Below are 20,258 nucleotides of genomic sequence, written 5' to 3'. Positions count from 1 at the left end.
TAGCTTCCCGAGTCTTAGCATAGTAAGAAGCTTCAGTATATAAGTAGGCTATGCAAGGTCGAGAAAGCGATAGCATAGTGTGCAGAGGTGAGCCATCGCACAACCAGCATCTTTCATGGGTGGATGGTAGGCAAAGCGGTCCAAGATAAACGTATAGATGGACGTGGGTACAAGTAGTGTTCCTTTATGCACTCGAAATACAGTAGGAGTAAAAAGGGCTTAAGTTCTTTAGCGTACTCCTGTTTAGGGTTAGGCATTCTTCCCAAGCCCTGGGATACATTTCCATCCCTAAAAACACGGAGTACTTACAGTTTTGACCCCCCCCCCCCCCCCCCCCCCCCCAGTAGAAACCAATTCCCTCTTCAAAACATGCGAAGTTCTAGCAGTTACAAAGATTTTAACCGAGGTTTCAATCTCCTCTATTTGCTACCCTCAAGATCTCGGGCACCGCGTTTAAAAACCCCTCGCACTGCGAACTGCGTCAAGTTACTATGCCTTGTAGTGGTGTAGATACGCATCCATTGCCAAGAGTAAGAATTCCGTACATTTAGTGACGGAAATCTGCTCTGGATCATGGGCAGCATAACCTGCCCTTCTAAGGGAGTGCGCTAAAGGACAACTTACTCCGTTTGTACGCCCATTTGGGCTTTTCATGTTTAGAGTGTATAGGTAATCGGGTCCGTCGACCGGTGTGTATGAGGCGGAAATGCGGATTCGACACTTGTCTTTGTACCATACGTTCTTCAGATTAGCGCGCAAATGGAGGTTAACTGTGTCGCCCTTCAACACTTCTGTCTGGGACAAGGAATGAAGAGAGTGCGGGGCAAGCCCCGGTGGGCGGCGACAAGTCTCGCCCGGACAAAGGCGACAACAGCGCCGCCATCGCCGCCGTGGTCACTTGGTGAGCTGTCTGGCCCTGTAATGCTTCCTCGATCCCTCGGCGAGCTCTGCAGAGAGGCCGGGCGCCAGGTTGGGGAAGAGCTGCCTGCGCTCCTTGAGCGTCCTGGCTCTGCGCGCAAGCTCGAGGAACGGCCGAGCCACCTCTTCGTAGTCGCCCGTGGCCGCAGTCTCATACAGATCGCAGCGCCATCGCTCGGCCAGCTGCGACAGCTCGTGAGAACTGACCGCACGAGCCTGCGTATTGGAATGACAAAGAGTGATGGAGAAGCGACAGGTGTAGTGACTGCATTTGCGGTCAACCTTGCAATGCATCAGGCGACAGAGACACTATTACGCGAAAGCGTAAAGGCCCCGCGTCGCAAAAAAGCCGGTGTTGGCGTTGCTGTTGGCGTGGCGAAAAAATTAGGACATCAATTACAAGAAGCTCCCATAGATGGCGCCAGCCACACCAGCGGCGCATCGGAGACCCCTAGCCCTCGGGCCCTCGGGTTGCAAATCAGACACGCTACCGCTACGCCACGCAGACATGTTCACACGGCTTGATTAAAGCGGGACTTTGTATTTGTGTCGTGTTATATGTCACATGATGATTGTGATTGTGAAAGAGGAACCGCTGTCGCGTCATACCCTCAAAAGGCGGACCTTAAGTGTTTCCTAATTTCTTTTATTTCTTCCCCTTGACTTTGCAGTTGCATATGGAAAGCTGCAAATGAATTTTTAATGCAGCAATGCATTCCAGGGGACTCCAGGTTTTTTGTAGGCTCAAGACCAAAGGGCACACTGGCTACACTTTCCTCCTCTCCACATTTCACTCCCTCAATGTCTCGTTGGGGTCAGTTTTGTCGCGATGGTAGTCCTAATGCTAAATCATTAAAGTGAGTGGACACGGGAAAAATGAAAACCTAGTCATATATAGTGCATTCCATGCATCAATACAGAAGCTGTCAAGAACACGCCCGTCGACAGAGAACTAAATCGGACACGTGTGCAAAAGTGTCCGCAAGCCATGCGATTGGTTTTGAGGAAACGAAAGGATGCAGTAACTGTCTCACTTCAAGGTGGACACCTCAACCGTGCCGTGGGGAAGGGATGGAAAAGGAACTGAGAGAAGAGAGAATGATTGGTTGGATTATTGGTTTATGGGGTTTAGTCCCAAAGCGACTCAGGCTATGAAAGACGCCGCAGTGAAGGGCTCTGGAAATTTCGACCACCTGGGGTTCTTTAACGTGCACTGACTTCGTACAGTACACGGGCCTCTAGAATTTCGCCTCCATCGAAATAGAAGAGAGAATGAGGTGTCGCAGTGGAGGGCTCCGGAATAATTTCGACCATCTGGGGATCATTAACGTGCACTGACATCGCACAGCGCACAGATTGCGTTTCGCCTCTATCTAAACGCGGCTGGAGTTGAACCCAGGTCCTTCGGCTCACTAAAGAGCGCCCTAGTCACCGAGCTACCACGATGGGAGCCGTGCGATGGTCATGCACGTCAAAGATCCTTAGGTAGTCAATATTATACCTGAGCCTTTCCACTGAGGCGCCCCTCGTACAGCTTTGAGATGTCCATCCCTGCAACCAGTCCGACAAGAGATAACCTCGGCTGCGTGTTCCTAGCAGACGCACCTGTACGAGGTCCCTCTTGGTGGCGGCCAGCGCCAGTGGCTTTTCGGGAGCGCTGTCCTGGAGCCAGGAGTGCATCAGCTCGGCGGCCCGCACCGACTCGGGGCTGGTGAGGGACACCACCAGCAGGAAGCCGTCACCCCACTCCAGCTCGCTGGCCTCCAGCCTGCACTACACGCGAACGGAGACGTTTGCGACCCTGGCGCCATGCTTCGGCCACGCCTGTCAGCAGGCCTCCTCACGGGGATAAATTATGTCGTGCCGACCCTCAATAGAAGGCAGAACCACGACACTGCCAAGAATACTTGTCCAAAAAAAGGTCTACACAAAGTGAACCACCCACTGCTCAAGAAGAGCTGAAATCTGTTTAAAGAGACTGTTCTTGAATTTCTGAGCAACCTGAATTTAAAAAAAAAAACATTGCCGCATATTTAGCGAAAGCCGTGGTCGCCACTTCCGTAAACACCTTCTCCACATTCTTGCTAACTGTGGCGGCAACCATTATGGTAACACCTCTTGAGAGCCAGCCGGTACTCAAAGGACAAAATATAGGGGCATACTAATCTGGCATTGAATATTTTTAGATCACGTGATTATAACCGGCACTTTCGTGGCCGCTGTTTTGTTGCACATGGATCACGGCGAAAGCCATTTTGTTGCCAGCCGCCACTGGGGAGTATTCCCCTACGTCACAGCGGCAGCCATTTTGTTGCCTGTCGCCACTAGGGAGTATTCGCCGACATCACAGTGGCAGCCATTTTGTTGCCTGTGGAACACTGCGATAGGCTGCCAGCGTGTATAAAGGGATATATCTCCTCCAGTTCCGGCCTGCACTGGTGAAGCTGCGCCCTAGACAACAAAAATGTGCTCGTGACGTCATTTCAATACCCCTTCATATAGGGCATTCGGCGACACGCCTCCTGGTGAATGAGTGAGAAAAACGTTTAATGCACGGAATAGTTCGGTTCGCAGCAGAAGGCGGAATGCGGATCGTACGAATTTGGAATCTTCTAGGTGAATTTGATTGCGTTGATATTCTCTTGTCCTCTTTCATGAAGCCTTTTACCACCCACTTTTTTTTGTTCTGTGTGCTCCTCTGAATCAGTGACGCTCACCGGACGTTCAAAGAAAACCTGTCAGATTTATATTTAAAAAATACCAAACAACTGACTCACCAGCAGAAATAATGAAACGTGAGGGGATGCAAACACTCCAAATACGTAGTAAACTCGCGCGACACAAGATGGTGTATCAACTAATTCACTAGCAATTAAAACTTGACGTTACTAAATAAATTTCCTTTTCTAAAGCAAGATCGACGCGTCACAAACATTCTAATAGACTTAACGAGTACCCTTTCCATACTGACTGCTTCAAATACTCTTTTTTTTTTCGTTTGCCACTCGGGAATGGAACAGTCTAAACCCTTCAATAACTAGCAGCTCATCGTTAGGAAAGTTCAGCGCTGCTATCGAGAGCTCGGTACTTAACCCTTTATAAGGCAATGGGACATATACATCCCACTTTTTACGCCGCCGAAAAGGGCTCTTCAAAGGCATTGGGAAGCATGCATCCCATTTTTTACTGTGCTGCCATCTATCTGCGAATACTGTAATTACTTTTGAAAGTAGTTTTGCTGCTTTCCGACAGGTGGTACTAGGCGTCCGTTGTTTGGAAAATTGTGTCTCCGTTCGGGAAGGCGAAGGAATTTTTTTCTTGTTGTGTCTCCAAACAAGAATAATTCGAGATGTCAGGTGAGCATTTCCGTTTCTCTGCTTCAAAACAAAGCCCACTAGCTTGTATGAATCGCGTTTTTTGAGGAATACAAGCAATATTTAGCCTGAAAATCTTGTATAAATAGGACCACCCTTAGAAAACAGCATGAGTTATGCTAGGACTAACTTCCCGATTTTCGGGGCAATGTGTTGAGGAATACGTTACTCAAACTTTTATATTTAGTTTGTTCTCGAAATGCAGATAATCGATTTCTGACGGCAGCAGAAGCGCTTGAGCTATATTTTAGCCTTCCGGACGACCCCACGTCGAGTGACTCGGATGGGGATACAGACTTCGACTTCGTACCAGAGCTCGCTCCGCCAGACTCTGATGACGAAAGCGGCGACGATGGAGCAGCAGCTTCAACACCTGGATGGGTGGAGTCGACAGGTTTGACCAGAGGAGAAATGCGTATCTGGCAGACAGAAGATTAAATAGTCCTGGTACCGAATTTTCTACTTTCTGCTGGATGCAGCAGTAGTGAATGCTTTCCTCCAAATGAAAGAAGACAATCAAATGAGCTACCTGTGGTTCCGGCTTGTCCTCGGTCGCCAGCTGATAAACGGCCAAACCTTCAAAGGCTCTAACAATCGGCCTTATAAAGCCAACAAAAAAGGCACCAAAAATGGCCAAAAAATGGTAGGAGTTCAGGACGAAGTCCGATTTCTGGGAGATGGACACCACCCTCAGAAAGTCGCGAAAAGGAGGCGATGTCGCTGGTGCTCCAGTGCCAAGAAAGAAGCTCGCACCAATTTTTTGTGCTCTGCATGCAATGTGCCACTTTGCGCAACATGTTTTGGGCCTTTTCATGCTGGTCGAAAGTGAACTGAAAGCCTTTGAGAGGCGATGGGACAAATACGTCCCACTTTCTGAAATTTCATTGAGTGTCAGTGGGACACATCTGTCCCACTTTTTCTGAATAAACTACTTGTTCTTATGGCTTGAAATTTCATGCAAACTATTTCTGTTGGCTTCATTTAGTCAGATAACACAACATTTTTCTTAGTTCTTGAAAAAAATATACCTTGCCTTACAAAGGGTTAATTAGCAAATATTTTGTGTGTGTGTTTTCTGTATTGCTAATATTGCTTCCTATTCTGTGTGCCGTTTTAATGTTAACTTTGTTCAGGTATACACAGACTACCAAAATTGTTTTCGGAACTATTGCGATGTAACTTCTGTCATGACGCCTATTGTGAGATCAATTTGCCTTGTTTCGATATGGTTATGATACAGTTCGTTGTATTGTTATTCAGCGTTGTTGTATTTTTGGTTGTATTTCCATAGTTAATACCAGTGCATTTGCTTTACCCTTACTATTAGTTGTCTATTTTATGATCTTCACCCAAATGATTTATTTTTTGAACTGCTATTACTAACCCTGTTTTGCCCTCCTGCAAAAATCCCAAATGGGATTAGCAGTACGTATAATTAAACAAATAAATAAAATATGCACATCATATATGAAATGCACGTCAATGTCAGTGCAGAAATAACTAAATTCGTTCTGGTGAGCACATTGTTATCTTTCATATTGCAGCCGCCCGCAGATACACAAAGGAGCAGAGGTATGCACTCGCCTTTCCCGCGGTGTCCATGAGGTTCATGGTGAGGGCCTCGCCGTCGTCTTCAATGGTGAAGGGGTACACGCTGACTGTCCGTTCGCATTGATGCGGTCGCGGCCAGGGTTGATTCGGTAGAAGAACGTGAGAGCATTGTGAGAAATATGCAGGGCACCATGGAATTAAATGGGCGGACACCATGGAGGAAGGAAACGTCAGTAGAGAGCGTCACGTTACAGTTCAGAAGCCCACTCAATATTGCAAATGACTGGTGCCACTCTGGTCCTGTGTGGTTTAACACTGGTCCTTTGTGGGACCAGCCTTTGCCAATACATTTCCGATATCGGGTCGATTACCTGTGCTGCTTGGGTAGTCATAAGACAAAAAGGGGGACAAAGTCGGCCCCACGCTGCGGAGCGTTTTATTGGCCAGAGCCGGATCTCGGCCATTCCGTGGGGGCCGTCTTGGGCGTGCCGATACAGAAATGGGCGGCAAGGAACGGCTTCAAGAGAATTTGGCTTGCGCAAGACGGCCTCATGACCTAACGCTCCTTTGTGAGTTTTCTTTCCTCAATGGCGCGCACCCGAACCCGCCGCAGTGGCTCAGTGGTTAGAGCGCTCGGCTACTGATCCGGAGTTCCCGGGTTCGAACCCGACCGCGGCAGCCGCGTTTTTTATGGAGGCAAAACGCTAAGGCGTCCGTGTGCTGTGCGATGTCAGTGCACGTTGAAGATCCCCACGTCGTCGAAATTATTACGGAGCCCTCCACTACGGCACCTCTTTCTTCTTTCACTCCCTCCTTTATTCTTTTCCTTACGGTGTGGTTCAGGTGTCCGACGATATATGAGAGAGATACTGCGTCATTTCCTTTCCCCAAAAAACCAATTACTGTGGTGCACACCTTAAACCTTTGTTGCTCTTTCTTTGAGAAAATGCGAAAAATAGTAGTAAGTAGGAACCACCTCGTGGAACTTGCCTCCACGCGGTGAATAACATGAAATTATTTTTTTTCTTCAATCCAATCTTGGTTTCGGTTTCGGAAGGTAAACGATGGCTATGCCGTCACGAGCAGAGAGAGAAAACTTTATTTTAACGCAAAATTAAGCGTCCGGGATATTTCTCAGTATTACCTACAGATAAAGCTTGCGCCACCGTAGCACTTGAGCCACCACGGGAATGCCGGGAAGAAGTGGTTTCGTATTTGGCTTGGCAAGTGTTTGACTGAAAACATAGATTCTGCAAGTGAATCTGTAGCTGCGCCGAGACGCTCTCGTTTGCGTGCAGATTAAATCATTCCATAACTGAGTTTTTTACATATTCAATAAATTTAGCACAAGTGTTAAATTATAGGCTGGTATGCAAATTTTCTTAGCACTTCTTCCAGGTTTGCCTCTAGAAGCGGTTTACAAAAGGCCTGAAGTCTATTCGTCGAATTTGGGCTACAACAAAGGACTGTCATCGTTAAGCCAGAAACCTTCCCCCGTGTGAGGCCGGACAAGAGCAGGCTTGCGAGGAATGTGTGAAGTGAATCAGCATGGTTAGTCGACTTTCATGTGACCCAGGGACGCGTATATTAACCTTCTCCCAAAGGTGTCCGAGTGTGAAGGGGCGGGGCTACATGTGCCAGTGAGCAGTAGCACGTCACCTTTTGATAAGTCTTACTTTTTCTCCTACGCTACGGAGGAATTCTCTTGACGGTGTGGAGGGGAATAAAAATTAGTTTTCAGACCTCCCATTTTCAGTTGTGACATGTAAACAAACCGTCGTTTTCTCATTTTCCTCCCGCCTCTGCCTGGGCGAGCACCTCTGGACGCCCGAAATCCCAGAGGTCTGGCGTCTCGCCCGGTCAACGCTACCCTAGGGGTCCGCCCTCGCAGCAGACACAACGCAACAACTGATTGGCAACTGTGGAATCTCCGCGACAGACTATGCAGCAAAAATTTGGCGCTCCTTTTCACGTATTTCCAATCAAGGGCTCAACTCACCGAGGCTGGGGTCATACTCATGGATGAAGCGCCGTGTCAGGAGGCGGACGATAAGAGCTGTAATGAAAAGGAATAGCGGAAGAGTCAAGAGATATAAGGCAAAAGATAAGGTCTTCCGCACGCATACGGTGGAACTTCAGTTCCACCCTGGTACCATGGTACAATGCATGGTACCATGGTTTACCATGGCAAAGCCCTTGCTACTTGGGTCCCCACATGAATGAGTTAGCAATTGAATGATGAGCGAGTAAATGAATTGTGAGTGAGTGGGTACAACCAAATTTTTTTAATGCGTAATTACCCGTGGGTTTAACAACTGACAAAAGCCGTATGCTGCACAACACCCCACGCCAACGAACGCCCCGTGGGACCACACAGCCCAACTTAAACACATGACCCGTGGGGAAAAGAACTGACAGAAGCACAATGCCCCGCGGGGCCACAGCCAAACTAAAGCACAGGACCACAGACGGCGCAAGTGGCCACCGCCCAGCCCATATGGTCTTTTCTGTGTGAACCAACCTGAAAAGCGTTCTCTTTGATCACCGAGTGAAGGCGGAAGTACTGAGGACACCCGACGCTACAGATCTTCCGTTTAATGCGAGAATGCTGCGTCGGGAGTGAGATAAAGTGCGTGCGTCCACAGCCTGGGGGAAAGGGGAACGAAGTGGACACAGTATAGACGAATAAACAAAAAAGTGGCCTCAGTACTCATGCGCGGTCAGTCAAGACAACACCTAGCAGAGACACAGGGTATGTGAACCAGATATTTCTTAACTTTTCTCATCGAACAAATGGGGCTCAGCATTGTTTTGTGTGCAAAATTGCCCCGCCCCATAAATCCGCCCATGGTTTGACGACATATCTCGGCTTATCTCAAGGGACTATATTTGACCCCTGTAGTCGGCAAAGCAATAACTGGAGACCGTTGCTACGTTTGGGCAAACCCTTTGTCACCCTGACAGTTTGCACCCCTTAAACTCCCGCTGGATCTGCCTCGATGCGTTGACAGCGGGAGCCGCTTGGCTTCCCGCCAGATTGTGGGTGTCGTCGTGCTGTCAGGATGGCCGAGCGGTCCAAGGCGCTGCGTTCAGGTCGCAGTCCGGTCTTCCGGGCGTGGGTTCGAATCCCACTTCTGACACATTTCTTTTTTACTACATCACCAGTAATTTTTTCGCACTATGCTGTGAAGAACGCTCAGGTGCAAGGTCAAAGACTGCTTGCTGCCCGAGTTCTTTCGCTTGCGTCGAAGCTCTGCGCATTGTTCTTTCTCTCACTCTCTTCCCTCTCTCACTACCATCTTTCTTTACTCGTTTACTATATCTCTATTCTCTCCTCAAGCCCCCTCCATGCAGGTGTCAGCCCTGAGCGGGGAAGTTCTGCCACTTAAGGCCGGTAACCCTTTTTTTGTTTTCCTTTCTTCTTTTTCACCAATAAACACTACAGCTATCTCTATAGCCCCGATCAAGATTTAGCCATGAAGACTTGGTTATTGTTGTTGTTATCAAAATAATAATAATAATAATTGGTTTTTGGGGAAAGGAAATGGCGCAGTATCTGTCTCATATATCGTTGGACACCTGAACCGCGCCGTAAGGGAAGGGATAAAGGAGGGAGTGAAAGAAGAAAGGAACAAATAGGTCCGTAGTGGAGGGCTCCGGAATAATTTCGACCACCTGGGGATCTTTAACGTGCACTGACATCGCACAGTGCACGATCAAAATAAATTAATAGAACAGGCGAAGAAGCACAAGGCAAGTTAGTTTGCACCAACTATGTCATGAATGACCCAACTTGCTCGAATAAAAATTTCACTCGACATGGGGTCGCCGCGGATAGGTATCGAGCTCACGACTATCTGCTTAATAGAACAACGAAACAGCCGTAGAGCCATTTGTTTTCAGGACCAGAGTCACCCTCAGTCATGAGAACATTATCAAAAAAAAAAATTGGCGGTGGTTTAGCTCTGGTTAAACCAGGAGTGACGCGATAGCTACAGCTGGCCGAGTGGAACTTGGTCACGTGACTAACCACGTGATCAGCCACGGCGGCACGCCGTCGGCAGCTGCTCCGCACCACGTGACCAACCATGTGACAGCGTGGCGGCGCCGCCATGCTGAAGGCTCGAAATGCTACCATAATGTAGCTATCACTACAAAACAGCCATATAAATTAGTGGCATAGCCCTTTCCCTAAATACATGGTGAATAAGGTCAGGGGGAAAGAACGAACTCTTCGTCACCACGCCGCCCATTCGATAGCCCTGGTCACGTGGTCATTACGCCCTACCACGGTCGGTGTTGACCTAATTTTTGATGCGGCAGCGTGACAACGTGCACAGCTTAACTGCATCCATTTTAACGGTGTCTTTATAGACGTTTTAGCATACCGGAGGTATTTCGAGGCCTGAATTGGGAACAGTTGGGAATAAGAATAAATGGAGAATACCTAAATAATCTGAGATTTGCTGATGACATTGCCTTGCTGAGTCACTCAGGAGGTGAACTGCAAATCATGATCAACGAGTTAGACAGGCAGAGCAGATCGATGGGTCTAAAAATTAACATGCAGAAAACCAAGGTAATGTTCAACAGCCTAGCAAGGAAACAACAGTTCACAATTGGCAGCGAGAGCCTAGAAATTGTGCCGGAATACGTCTACTTAGGGCAGGTAGTGACAGCTGATCCGGATCATGAGAGGGAGATAACTAGAAGGATAAGAATGGGGTGGAGCGCATATGGCAAATTCTCGCAGATCATGAGTGGCAGTTTACCAATTTCCCTCAAGAGGAAAGTGTACAACAGCATAATCTTACCGGTACTCACCTACGGGGCAGAAACGTGGAGGCTAACGAAAAGAGTTCAGCTTAAGTTAAGGACAACGCAGCGAGCCATGGAAAGAAAAATGATAGGTGTAACGTTAAGAGATCGGAAGCGGGCAGAGTGGGTGAGGGAACAAACACGGGTTAATGACATCCTAGTCGAAATCAAGAGAAAGAAATGGGCTTGGGCAGGGCATGTAATGCGAAGGCAAGATAACCGCTGGTCTTTAAGGGTAACGGAGTGGGTTCCAAGAGAAAGTAAGCGTAGCAGGGGGCGGCAGAAGGTTAGATGGGCGGATGAGATTAAGAAGTTTGCAGGCAAAGGGTGGATGCAGCTGGCAAAGGATAGGGTTAATTGGAGAGACATGGGAGAGGCCTTTGCCCTGCAGTGGGTGTAGTAGGGCTGATGATGATGATGATGATGACTAGCGGAGACGTGTACCGGTTTACCGGACCCCTCCTGTGCATGCGCAGTGGCATTGTTGGGGTCAGGGGGAGCCACCGCGCGTGCACAAGAGGGGTCCGGTAAACCGGTACACGTCTCCGGTAGTACGTCTCCGGTATGCTAAAAACGTCTGATAAGTAATAGTTCGTTTGGAACTGTTTTCGCTTGCAACATACCACGGCGCCTGTAGCGAACCCATTTCTCTTATCGCTATCGCAGTTCGCTATGGGAAATGAAAAGTTTGGAAGGTTTTATTTATTTTATTTTTTTGCTTTCACAACCTGATCACCTGGATCGGTAAATTATAGCAATCGTTTTCTGCCTGCACTGTTTAAGAATGGAATGCCTTATCTTCATATCTGGTACATATTACTGACAATGAAATGTTTGCATCGTTATTTTAATTTTTGATGCGCATTTTCTTGTGTTTGTATAACCGTACCCCCATCCACTGTAATGCAACAGTGGCGCTGAGGATAATCTAACTAATAAAGAAATATTCCTTTGATTCCAATCCATATTTTCCTATCTTTATGCTCTTTGTGAATGGTTCAAGAGACGCCTCGTCCCACATTACTACTTCATCATTGCCACGAGACCAGCGGTGGAGAGGGCGTGGAGTATGTTGCTTCAGCCAATAATAAAGAGCTAAATAAAAAAGAAAATGAAACTTCATCAATGAAGTTCAAGTGGCGTGTATACCTATCAGAGACTTTTAGCACTGCGTATACCGCCACTACCACAGAGTATTGCGAGCCTCTAATGCGCAATGCGCAGGTAGCTCCGACACGGAAGATGTGCTGGCAGCTAGCCTCATGTAGCTGGCATAACGGGGTCATCTGCGCATGTGGATCGGAGGCTCGCGGTACGCGCTAAGCGGTGACGCTGAGCAGTATACTTTATGCTAAAACTCCCCAATTTTGCACCACTTTCAGCATAGTCTGTGCGTAAGAGGGAAGTGGAAGAAATGAAATCTAAAAGAGTGCGGTGAGGGGCCAGTTGGTACGACATTGCGCTTGTCTCCTGTGATTCTTCTCTCTTGTCCCGTCCTTTTTTGCGCAGTTTTCATGTTTCCATAATGTGGAAGAAGCCTTGTGCTAAGAGAATGTCACCCATGGATCAATGGTAAATGGGTAATGAATGCTTCTCAATTAATGGGTCATATGACGTATGGGCTACATGGATTATGCAACCTTACTTAATGGTGACGTCATTTCATTCTGGCAGCGACCACGAGATGTCAGGGCGGAAGGAGGGGAGTGTTTATCCCCCTACAAGAGCTGACGCTGAAAAATTAATCTAATTATTATACCGGCCGTTATCGATATTCAGCTAATAGCCCATATTCGACCCTGAATTCCCTGAGAATCGAACCGCAGACCTACTTCCTGTCGGTCGCGCCCACCGACCGAATGCCAATCGCCAACACACACACCACGAGGTCCTGCTTCCAAGCCGCTGACATACGTCGCCGCCGCAAAACAGCCACAGCAAAAGTAGGGCGCGGCTCGCGGCTATTTCGATCGTGGGTCCCCGGGTAGGATCCAAACACCGAGCCTTCGGAACCGGCTGCCTGCCGTCAAATATTCGCGCCCTCTCCCCTTCTTCTCTTTCGGCCCGCACTCAACGCCAATCCCCTCCCATTCGCCCCAGCCTCAAAGCACGCGAGTCAGTTCAACGGGATGCAGGAGTTTTCCTTGGGACTGGAGGAGTGATTCGCTGTTTGCCCCCTCCCAGCTTCCTGCTTGGCAGAACATGTATATGTACACATGCCAGCGGCAGAGGGCAGTCCGGAGTCTTGACAATGGTGCCCCCTTGAGCGAACACCGGGGGGAAAAAAATTGCGCTAGGTCCCCGGAGATGGCGGCTGGCGTAAACGACCTCTGTCCACTTATCACGCGCCCAACCGCCATCTTCCTCCAGCGAGGAGAGAGTATTTGCTTGCTCTGTACCCGAAATAATACGCCCAGCGAGTGGGGGGGTATGGCCTCATGACTATAAGCCGTGTTCGAGTATGCCCGGGTTTGTGTAGCCGCGAGCTTGGAATCTACACTCTAAACAGAAAGGAGTAGAAAGAGAGTGAGCTGTCCTTGTACACCCTTTTATAAAAAGGCGTGCACTAGAGGACAGCACTCCGTTTTTACTCCAATATAGGTAACTATTAATGTGGAGGCTAACGAAAAGGGTTCAGCTCAAGTTAAGGACAACGCAGTGAGCCATGGAAAGGAAAATGGTAGGTGTAACGTTAAGAGACCGGAAGCGGGCAGAGTGGGTGAGGGAACAAACACGGGTTAATGGCATCCTAGTCGAAATCAAGAGGAAGAAATGGCTTGGGAAGGGCATGTGATGCGAAGTCAATATAACCACTGGTCCTTAAAGGTAAAGGAGTGGATTCCAAGAGAAGGCAAGCGTATACGCAGGGGGCGGCAGGAGGTTAGGTGGGCGGATGAGAGTATAGGAAGTTTGCAGGCATCGGGTGGTCGCAGCTGGCAAAGGACGGGGTTAATTCGAGAGACATGGGAGAGGTCTTTGCCCTGCAGTGGGCGTAGTCAGGCTGCTGCTGCTGCTGCTGCTGCTGCTGCTGCTGCTGCTGCTGCTGCTGCTGCTGCTGCTGCTGCTGCTGCTGCTGCTGATGATGATGATGATGATGATGATGATGAGGAGGAGGATGATGATGATGATGATGATGATGATGGTGGTGGTGGTGGTGGTGGTGGTGGTGGTGGTGATGATGATGATGATGATGATGATGATGATGAGGAGGAGGAGGAGGAGGAGGAGGAGGAGGAGGAGGAGGAGGAGGAGTTCGGTGACGGTGAACCTGGGTCTCGAATGAGCACGTGTTTGATCTGGGCCGGGTCTGTACAAGACCTTAATGTTTTGCACGTTCTCCTCACGAGAACATCGAACGACTTGTAACCGACTGTTTTGACAATAAAATAGGAGGTGCGTAGGAATTACCGGTCTTGTACGCGTTACATGCAGGATAGAAGTGTCCGATTACAATCGCAATTACTTCATCTGAAATGCAGGAGATTTCAGTGTTCATTTACAGCCCCCCTAAAGTAACTGAACAATTTCAAATGATCAATCGGTTACTATTCCGTTATTTTCTGCTCCACTTTAATTAGCGCAAGACAAATATACACTGGTCAGAGTAAGCCGGTTCGGCTTTCTTGTTCTGTTGTCGATTACAATGCATACGCTGTTCATTTTTACTAGCAGTTGTTTTTCTATGATTACGTGAGTATTTTTTTTTCGTGCAAAAACATGAGAGGTGACACTGAAGGTTCTCTCGGTGCACGAAATGGAGGAAAAGGCAAATTTGTAACGTATACGAAGACCTTGCGCGCGAGCTCGTAGTTTAACAAAGCGCCGCTCTTCTTAGTTGGCGCTCTGAGGGGGCGGAGTTCAAGCTCACTAAACGTAACGTTCTCTTGTGACACTGTGAAGTGCGAAGAGCAGAACACAGGGCAGGTCTAATGCAGGCAGCTCGGGCTTGCATGAAAGCTGCCCGACATATCCGCACTAGCACCATAGTCGCGAGCTCCGCCCATATTCAGGACCACCAAAGAAGATTCCTCCGCGAGAAAAAGTAGACCATTTTTTAAAACTATTCTTGTTGCCTAACAAGAAGCTAATCAAGAGACAAAGTTATAAGCTAAAGAATTTTGATGCCTCAGACTTGTTTCATTCTGTTAAACTTTTAAAAAGCTGATTTTGGTCGCTGTTGTGATTGGCCAGCAGAGTAGTGCAGGACGCCGCAGACCGTGGCCAGTGTTACCAACCATTGCTTTTTTTGTTTAGTTGTACCCCACTATAGTGTTTGCCTCCAATGTCAGGTTCTCCGAGTTATTCCCGATTGCTCCAGATTGTTTTTCGAACAGAAAGTAAATGATTACTCATACTCAATCAACGAAAAAATAACTGGATTACTAAGAACGCTGCCTCTTGCAAAAAGTAATCAACGCATATCAAAATTCGCAGAAAATTTAATTCATTACTAGTAATCGAGTACTTGTTATTCGTTACGTGCAACTCTGGAAATTACGTACATTTCGAAGCCGTCCTGTTTTATAGGCGTTTCATAGTCATTTTATATTGTTCCCGTTGTCCTGCTGCCTGGCTGCTTTGTGTCGATAGTTTCATGATCTCCACGTATGTATCCTTAACTCTTTGTTGAACAGTCTCGCAAACCAATGCCTATCGCACGCTTTGCACGTGTGTGCAGGAGTTAGTGTGCATGCGGATTTTTTTTAGAACTGAATTATTCGCGGGTAGCCATTGTTGAGCGTACGGCACCGCGAACGTTCTGATAATAATTAATGTCACAATTACAACACTTCAACAGACAACACTGCAACACTTCGACCATTCTATTCGCGAGGTCTGTCAAGGTGCCAAAAATTCAGTCGTGCACCTAGAGTTTAGAATAAGTACGTCTTGCGAGAGAGAAAGAATGAAAACCGGTTCGTAGAGCTTGGGTCATTCATTGCGCGTGCCTTCGTCACGGCCTTATCGTCTAAGAGAAAATATGACATTAAAATGATGAGTAATGTGCACGGTCAGAGAGGGACAGGCTACACGTGGCAACTAAAGCGTTAAAGCTAAACGCGGCCACAGCTTTCGACGAGTTTAGCGCCTTCCGCGGCAGAGCGTAAACACTCGGCGATTCTTTTTCTCCTGCATGCTTCCCAAGAGACGTAAGCCAGATGACGCTAACTTGAACTTTGCTTAATCCTCCCACGCCCTCCCAGTCGTTTACAGAGAGGTCTGTGCACGCCTGTGGACCTAACCCACTCTTGACCAGCAGGTTATAAAGCGGGAGTTCTGTGTTACGGCATGCTAATAATAATAATTAGTTTTTAGGGGAAAGGAAATGGCGCAGTATCTGTTTCATATATCGTTGGACACCTGAACCTCGCCGTAAGGGAAGGGATAAAGCAGGGAGTGAAAGAAGAAAGGAAGAGAGAGGTGCCGTAGTGGAGGGCTCCGGAATAATGTCGACCACCTGGGGATCTTTAACGTGCACTGACATGGCACAGCACACGGGCGCCTTATCGTTTTGCCTCCATAAAAACGCAGCCGCCGCGGTCGGGTTCGACGCCTACGTAATATGTCGGAGAAAGGGGGACCGGAGGAAGCTTTTCATAGAGGTATTCGTGTACAGCTGTATCCAAATGAGCTAGAGAGATGGTATGTAAGGAGGAAGAGAAAAAGGCGTTGAGGCGGAGGTCTTCGAATTAAATTCTACCGCCTGGGTATCTTCAGTGTGTGCACACATCGGACGGCCATCTGTAGCAGTTTGTCCCCATCAAGTGTGGTCGTGTAATTCAGGCAGGCTCCACTGTGGGAGCTCTCGCCCTCGCCGCTAGGGACGGCGAACCTAACAGTAATTGATTTTTTTTTGTTCGCGTCGCATTCATGTCTAACATTCTGGGCAAACATTTTGAATATTGTAAAATTGTAAGGTACTGATATGGGAACATTGAAGATAATGGCCCATTGTTCCGATATGTAGCAAAATCTTTCTTTTGAAGCGTTTCTCATCAATCGCATCGAGCAGTTAAGACTGCCATAGAAAACCAAAGGGGAACGCTTTTGACGATAACAAAAGACGTTAATAGCAAAAAAAATGCAAGCCTGCCGACGGGAGATCTGCGGATATATTGATTGTCATAGTCAAACCTTCCAGTACATGAAAAAACTGCGTTCATAAACTCTTTCCCGTTAAAAAATTCTTTTGTCCAAAATTGTTGGGTGTCATTGGTATCGTCATACAACGCGAGTGCACATGGAATTATCGAGACTGTTGGTGAATTCAAGTGGTCTCCTGGCCTTTATCAGCGGACGGCGAAAGAAAATAGTCGCCTGTGACGAAACCCGCCATAGCGAAATAGTGGTCATATTGAAGGACTCTGCATGGCATCTCTGCTTCCTACATGCTATTCATAGAGTAATGTTCCATTCGAGGAATTTTTCCGTTTGCGGGAATTCGAGGAGAAAATTTAGGCAAAAAATGAGCGTACGAAATTCTGAGGAATTCTAAGAGCCGAAATTGCCTCATATTTTCTAAATTACAGGGTGTTTCAAGCTGCTCCAGGCGGCCTGAAATACTAATATTTGGGTCTGATTGAGGGAGTCTTCGGTTACGTCATGAGCCGTCACTGAGCTCATGAGTTCATCGCAGTCTAGTAAGATAGCTGGCGTGAAGAATTCTATTTAAAACAGACTGTACTAAGGTTCGGTTTAGGTTTGGTTTATGGCATGCAGTTTAACGACCCAAAGCGACTCGGGCTGTGAGGGACGCCATAGTGGAGGGCTCCCGATAATTTCGACCACCTGGGGCTCTTTAACGTGCATTGATATCGCACAGTACACGGGCCTATATAATTTTGCCTCCATCTAAATTCGACCGCCGCGGCCGGGATCGAACCAGCGTCTTTCGGGTCAGCAGCCGAGCGCCATAACCACTGAGCCACCGCGGCGGCTGAGGCTGTACGAAGGGTTACTTCTGCCTTTCGCAGAATAAAATTGTATTGTATTGTACAGAAATGCTCTGTTTCTGCCTGCATTATCTTGCAAGGGGTTCAGCATGAAGAGCTTCGCATTGCAGCCATTAAACTGTCTTATAGGTATCACCGTGGGGCCGCTACTTCTACGCATCAGCTAGTGAAGAGTTAATGAGGCGCGCATTGGCTCAAAAGCATGTAATGTGGTGACTTCCTCGGCTGAACATCGATCAGCGGGTGGGCTTCATTATTGCGGTGTACAAATTGCATAAATGGGCACCGCTTCACTGTGGCACTCAGACATATAATGAACGACTAATTTTAAAAAAGTCTAAGGGTCTTCAATTAAGTTGCGAAGAGCAACTGTGTCGGCGAGCTTTCTCCTACGACATTTTAACACGCCCTCGTTCGTGTCATGCATATCTATATGTGACGTATGTAGGATTCGAAACTGATATTATTCAGATTCTTTCAGATGCCACGCAGCTTCCAAGGCCGCATCCAGCCAGCCGGGTCGCCCCGGCGCGTCAGAAGGCGTCCCCCCCACTCCGGGGAATATTTTACACACAGACGCCGGCAGCCAACAACCTTTAGGAAGCCTGGCTGTAAAACCGGGTGGGAGGGGCCGAGGGCGCGAGAGAGCTCTGTCGACACAAAGAGCAGCAGTGCAATTTAATTGAAGTAATACCGCTAGTAATTAATTTTTCTCCGAAATTACTGCGACAGTATAATTCATACATTACTAGATTACTAGACCAGGAACATAAATTCCTTACATTACAAATTACCGGGAATGTAATTTAATTACAGTATACAATTTAATTACGGAGCAGCGTTTTGAAGAAATGGCAGCTAGATGGGTCCAACAAAATCTCCCTGAGATCCGAAGACTTCGACGTTTGTTAATAACCTAGCGCTGTTAATAAACACATTTGCAAGGCATGTCAATTGAATGAACTCGCTGGCAACGCGATCCGTTATGCTGTCCGAGGGTTGCGAACGAGGGCCGCATAAATCACTTCTTTTTCGTTTCATCGCGGCTCTGAAATTTCGCTTCCCATTAATTGCGAGTTCGCGCTGTATGCGTTTTTAAGAGCGTTAGCTCTTACTCATCACGTTTCTCGATTTCGTTCGGTCTGCTACCACCTCCCTTCGGCGTAAAATTTCTAAGTCCGAGGAATTAAAGATGGCGGCCCCTATAGTCAATCGATATAGCAACCCAATTGGTGATTGATTGGTAACGTCGTTAGTATATCGAATTGGTGATTGATTGGTGACGTCACTGAGGTATCCAATTGTTGTTGATTGATTGGTGACGTCATTGGTATATCGAATTGGTGACGTCACTGATATGTGCAATCGGTGATTGATTGGTGACGTCACTTATCAAAAACAGCTGACGCTCGTTACTTCAACGTCTTCCAGACGGTGGCGGCATCATTTTTGGAGGGAACAGCACAATATTTCGCAAGGTTGTTCTTCAGTCGACATATTTTGGAACAAGGGCAAATTTTGAACTGTACGTAAGGCATAAACAATATTTATACATCATAAGAACGGACAGAATGCAAACGAAGCGTAGATAACAGCGTACTTATGTAATACCTGGTCCATAGTGCGCATGCAAGCGAGCAGCCTTCTGTGAAAACAAACAAAATGGAATGGACCTCTCAAAAATCCACTGGTTATCAAGCAACACGGGTTATCAAGCAATAGCCCATATTTGCGCCCATGTTAGTCTTTGAGGCGCTTAACGTCATAACACACGCGAAAAGTACGCCGCAAGATGGCGACAGTTGTAGCCACATTCCAGCGCGCAAAAAGAGCGCCCCAGGAATTAATGCGGTTCCAGTCCGAAAGCGCGCGTTGCCAAAGTCACAACAGTACAAGTTTGCGGAAGCGATCTGTTTCTCGCTCTTTTATGTGGCAACAAACGAACTTTTCTCAGCGAAAACGCACTAAAAGTGCGCGCGTGCTCGTAGCGGGAGCACTTGCCTGTTTTGCCGGTTCCATCTTTGCCGATGACGACCAAATTAATCGGTTCGATTGGCGCTGTTTGCGCTACCGTGCCTGCGTCCTCTTCCATGACCCGCAGCACCCTGCGTACCCGACGGAGCTCGGGTGCTTCTCTAAGTTTAGAAGAGCGCAGCTATTTGGGACCAGCTGATCGCAAAACTCCCGCCACTGCGACAATGCTGCCTTGCGCCACCTCGTGATCGTACGGCGAAGCGCAGTACACCGAGGTGCAAGTTAGCCTGTCGCTTATAAGGTGTTTTTTGGAAAACCAAGCGCCAACTGATGACCCGATCACCAACACTGATCACGTAAGATGACGCAATCAGGGCCAATATTAGACGATAACCTAAATTTCAAAAGAAATAAGAGCACCGGATTAACATTCCTGAGGTAACGAGAGGCTAGCAGACGACGCAGCACGTGTCTGCAGTTTACATTTTTCGCTAGAAGGTGTCGGCACCATCGCTTTGTTTGTTCATCTTTAAGAAAGTACGTTCACCGTGCCTTATCTGGCTCGTCTGAAGTATGTAATGAGTATAACGTTGGTCATCAAATTTAGCAGAGAATAATTAGATCAGACTTTAGCAAGATCGAACTGCATAAGCGTCCGTAGTGATGTGCA

At 47.7% G+C, this 20,258-nt stretch overlaps 1 protein-coding gene and 1 non-coding gene across 2 annotated transcripts; one reads left to right on the top strand and one right to left on the bottom strand.

Annotated features, from left to right (window-relative positions):
* Positions 1-360: 360 nt before the first annotated feature.
* Positions 361-19,790, bottom strand: LOC144105657 (ras-related and estrogen-regulated growth inhibitor-like). The gene is made up of 5 exons (XM_077638765.1): positions 19,616-19,790; positions 7,843-7,899; positions 5,877-5,950; positions 2,524-2,691; positions 361-1,134 (listed from the first exon to the last, which is right to left on the bottom strand). The coding sequence occupies exons 1-5, from the start codon at positions 19,704-19,706 to the stop codon at positions 895-897; spliced, it is 630 nt and encodes a 209-aa protein (XP_077494891.1). The 5' UTR covers positions 19,707-19,790; the 3' UTR covers positions 361-894.
* TRNAL-CAG (transfer RNA leucine (anticodon CAG)) lies at positions 8,900-8,983 on the top strand. The gene has a single exon. It is a non-coding gene; the product is annotated as a tRNA-Leu (tRNA).
* Positions 19,791-20,258: the final 468 nt, after the last annotated feature.

The sequence above is a fragment of the Amblyomma americanum genome, chromosome 9, assembly GCF_052857255.1.
Source record: "Amblyomma americanum isolate KBUSLIRL-KWMA chromosome 9, ASM5285725v1, whole genome shotgun sequence".
In the NCBI taxonomy this organism is placed as follows: Eukaryota; Metazoa; Arthropoda; class Arachnida; order Ixodida; family Ixodidae; genus Amblyomma; species Amblyomma americanum.
This window is presented reverse-complemented; position numbering and strand designations above follow the sequence as displayed.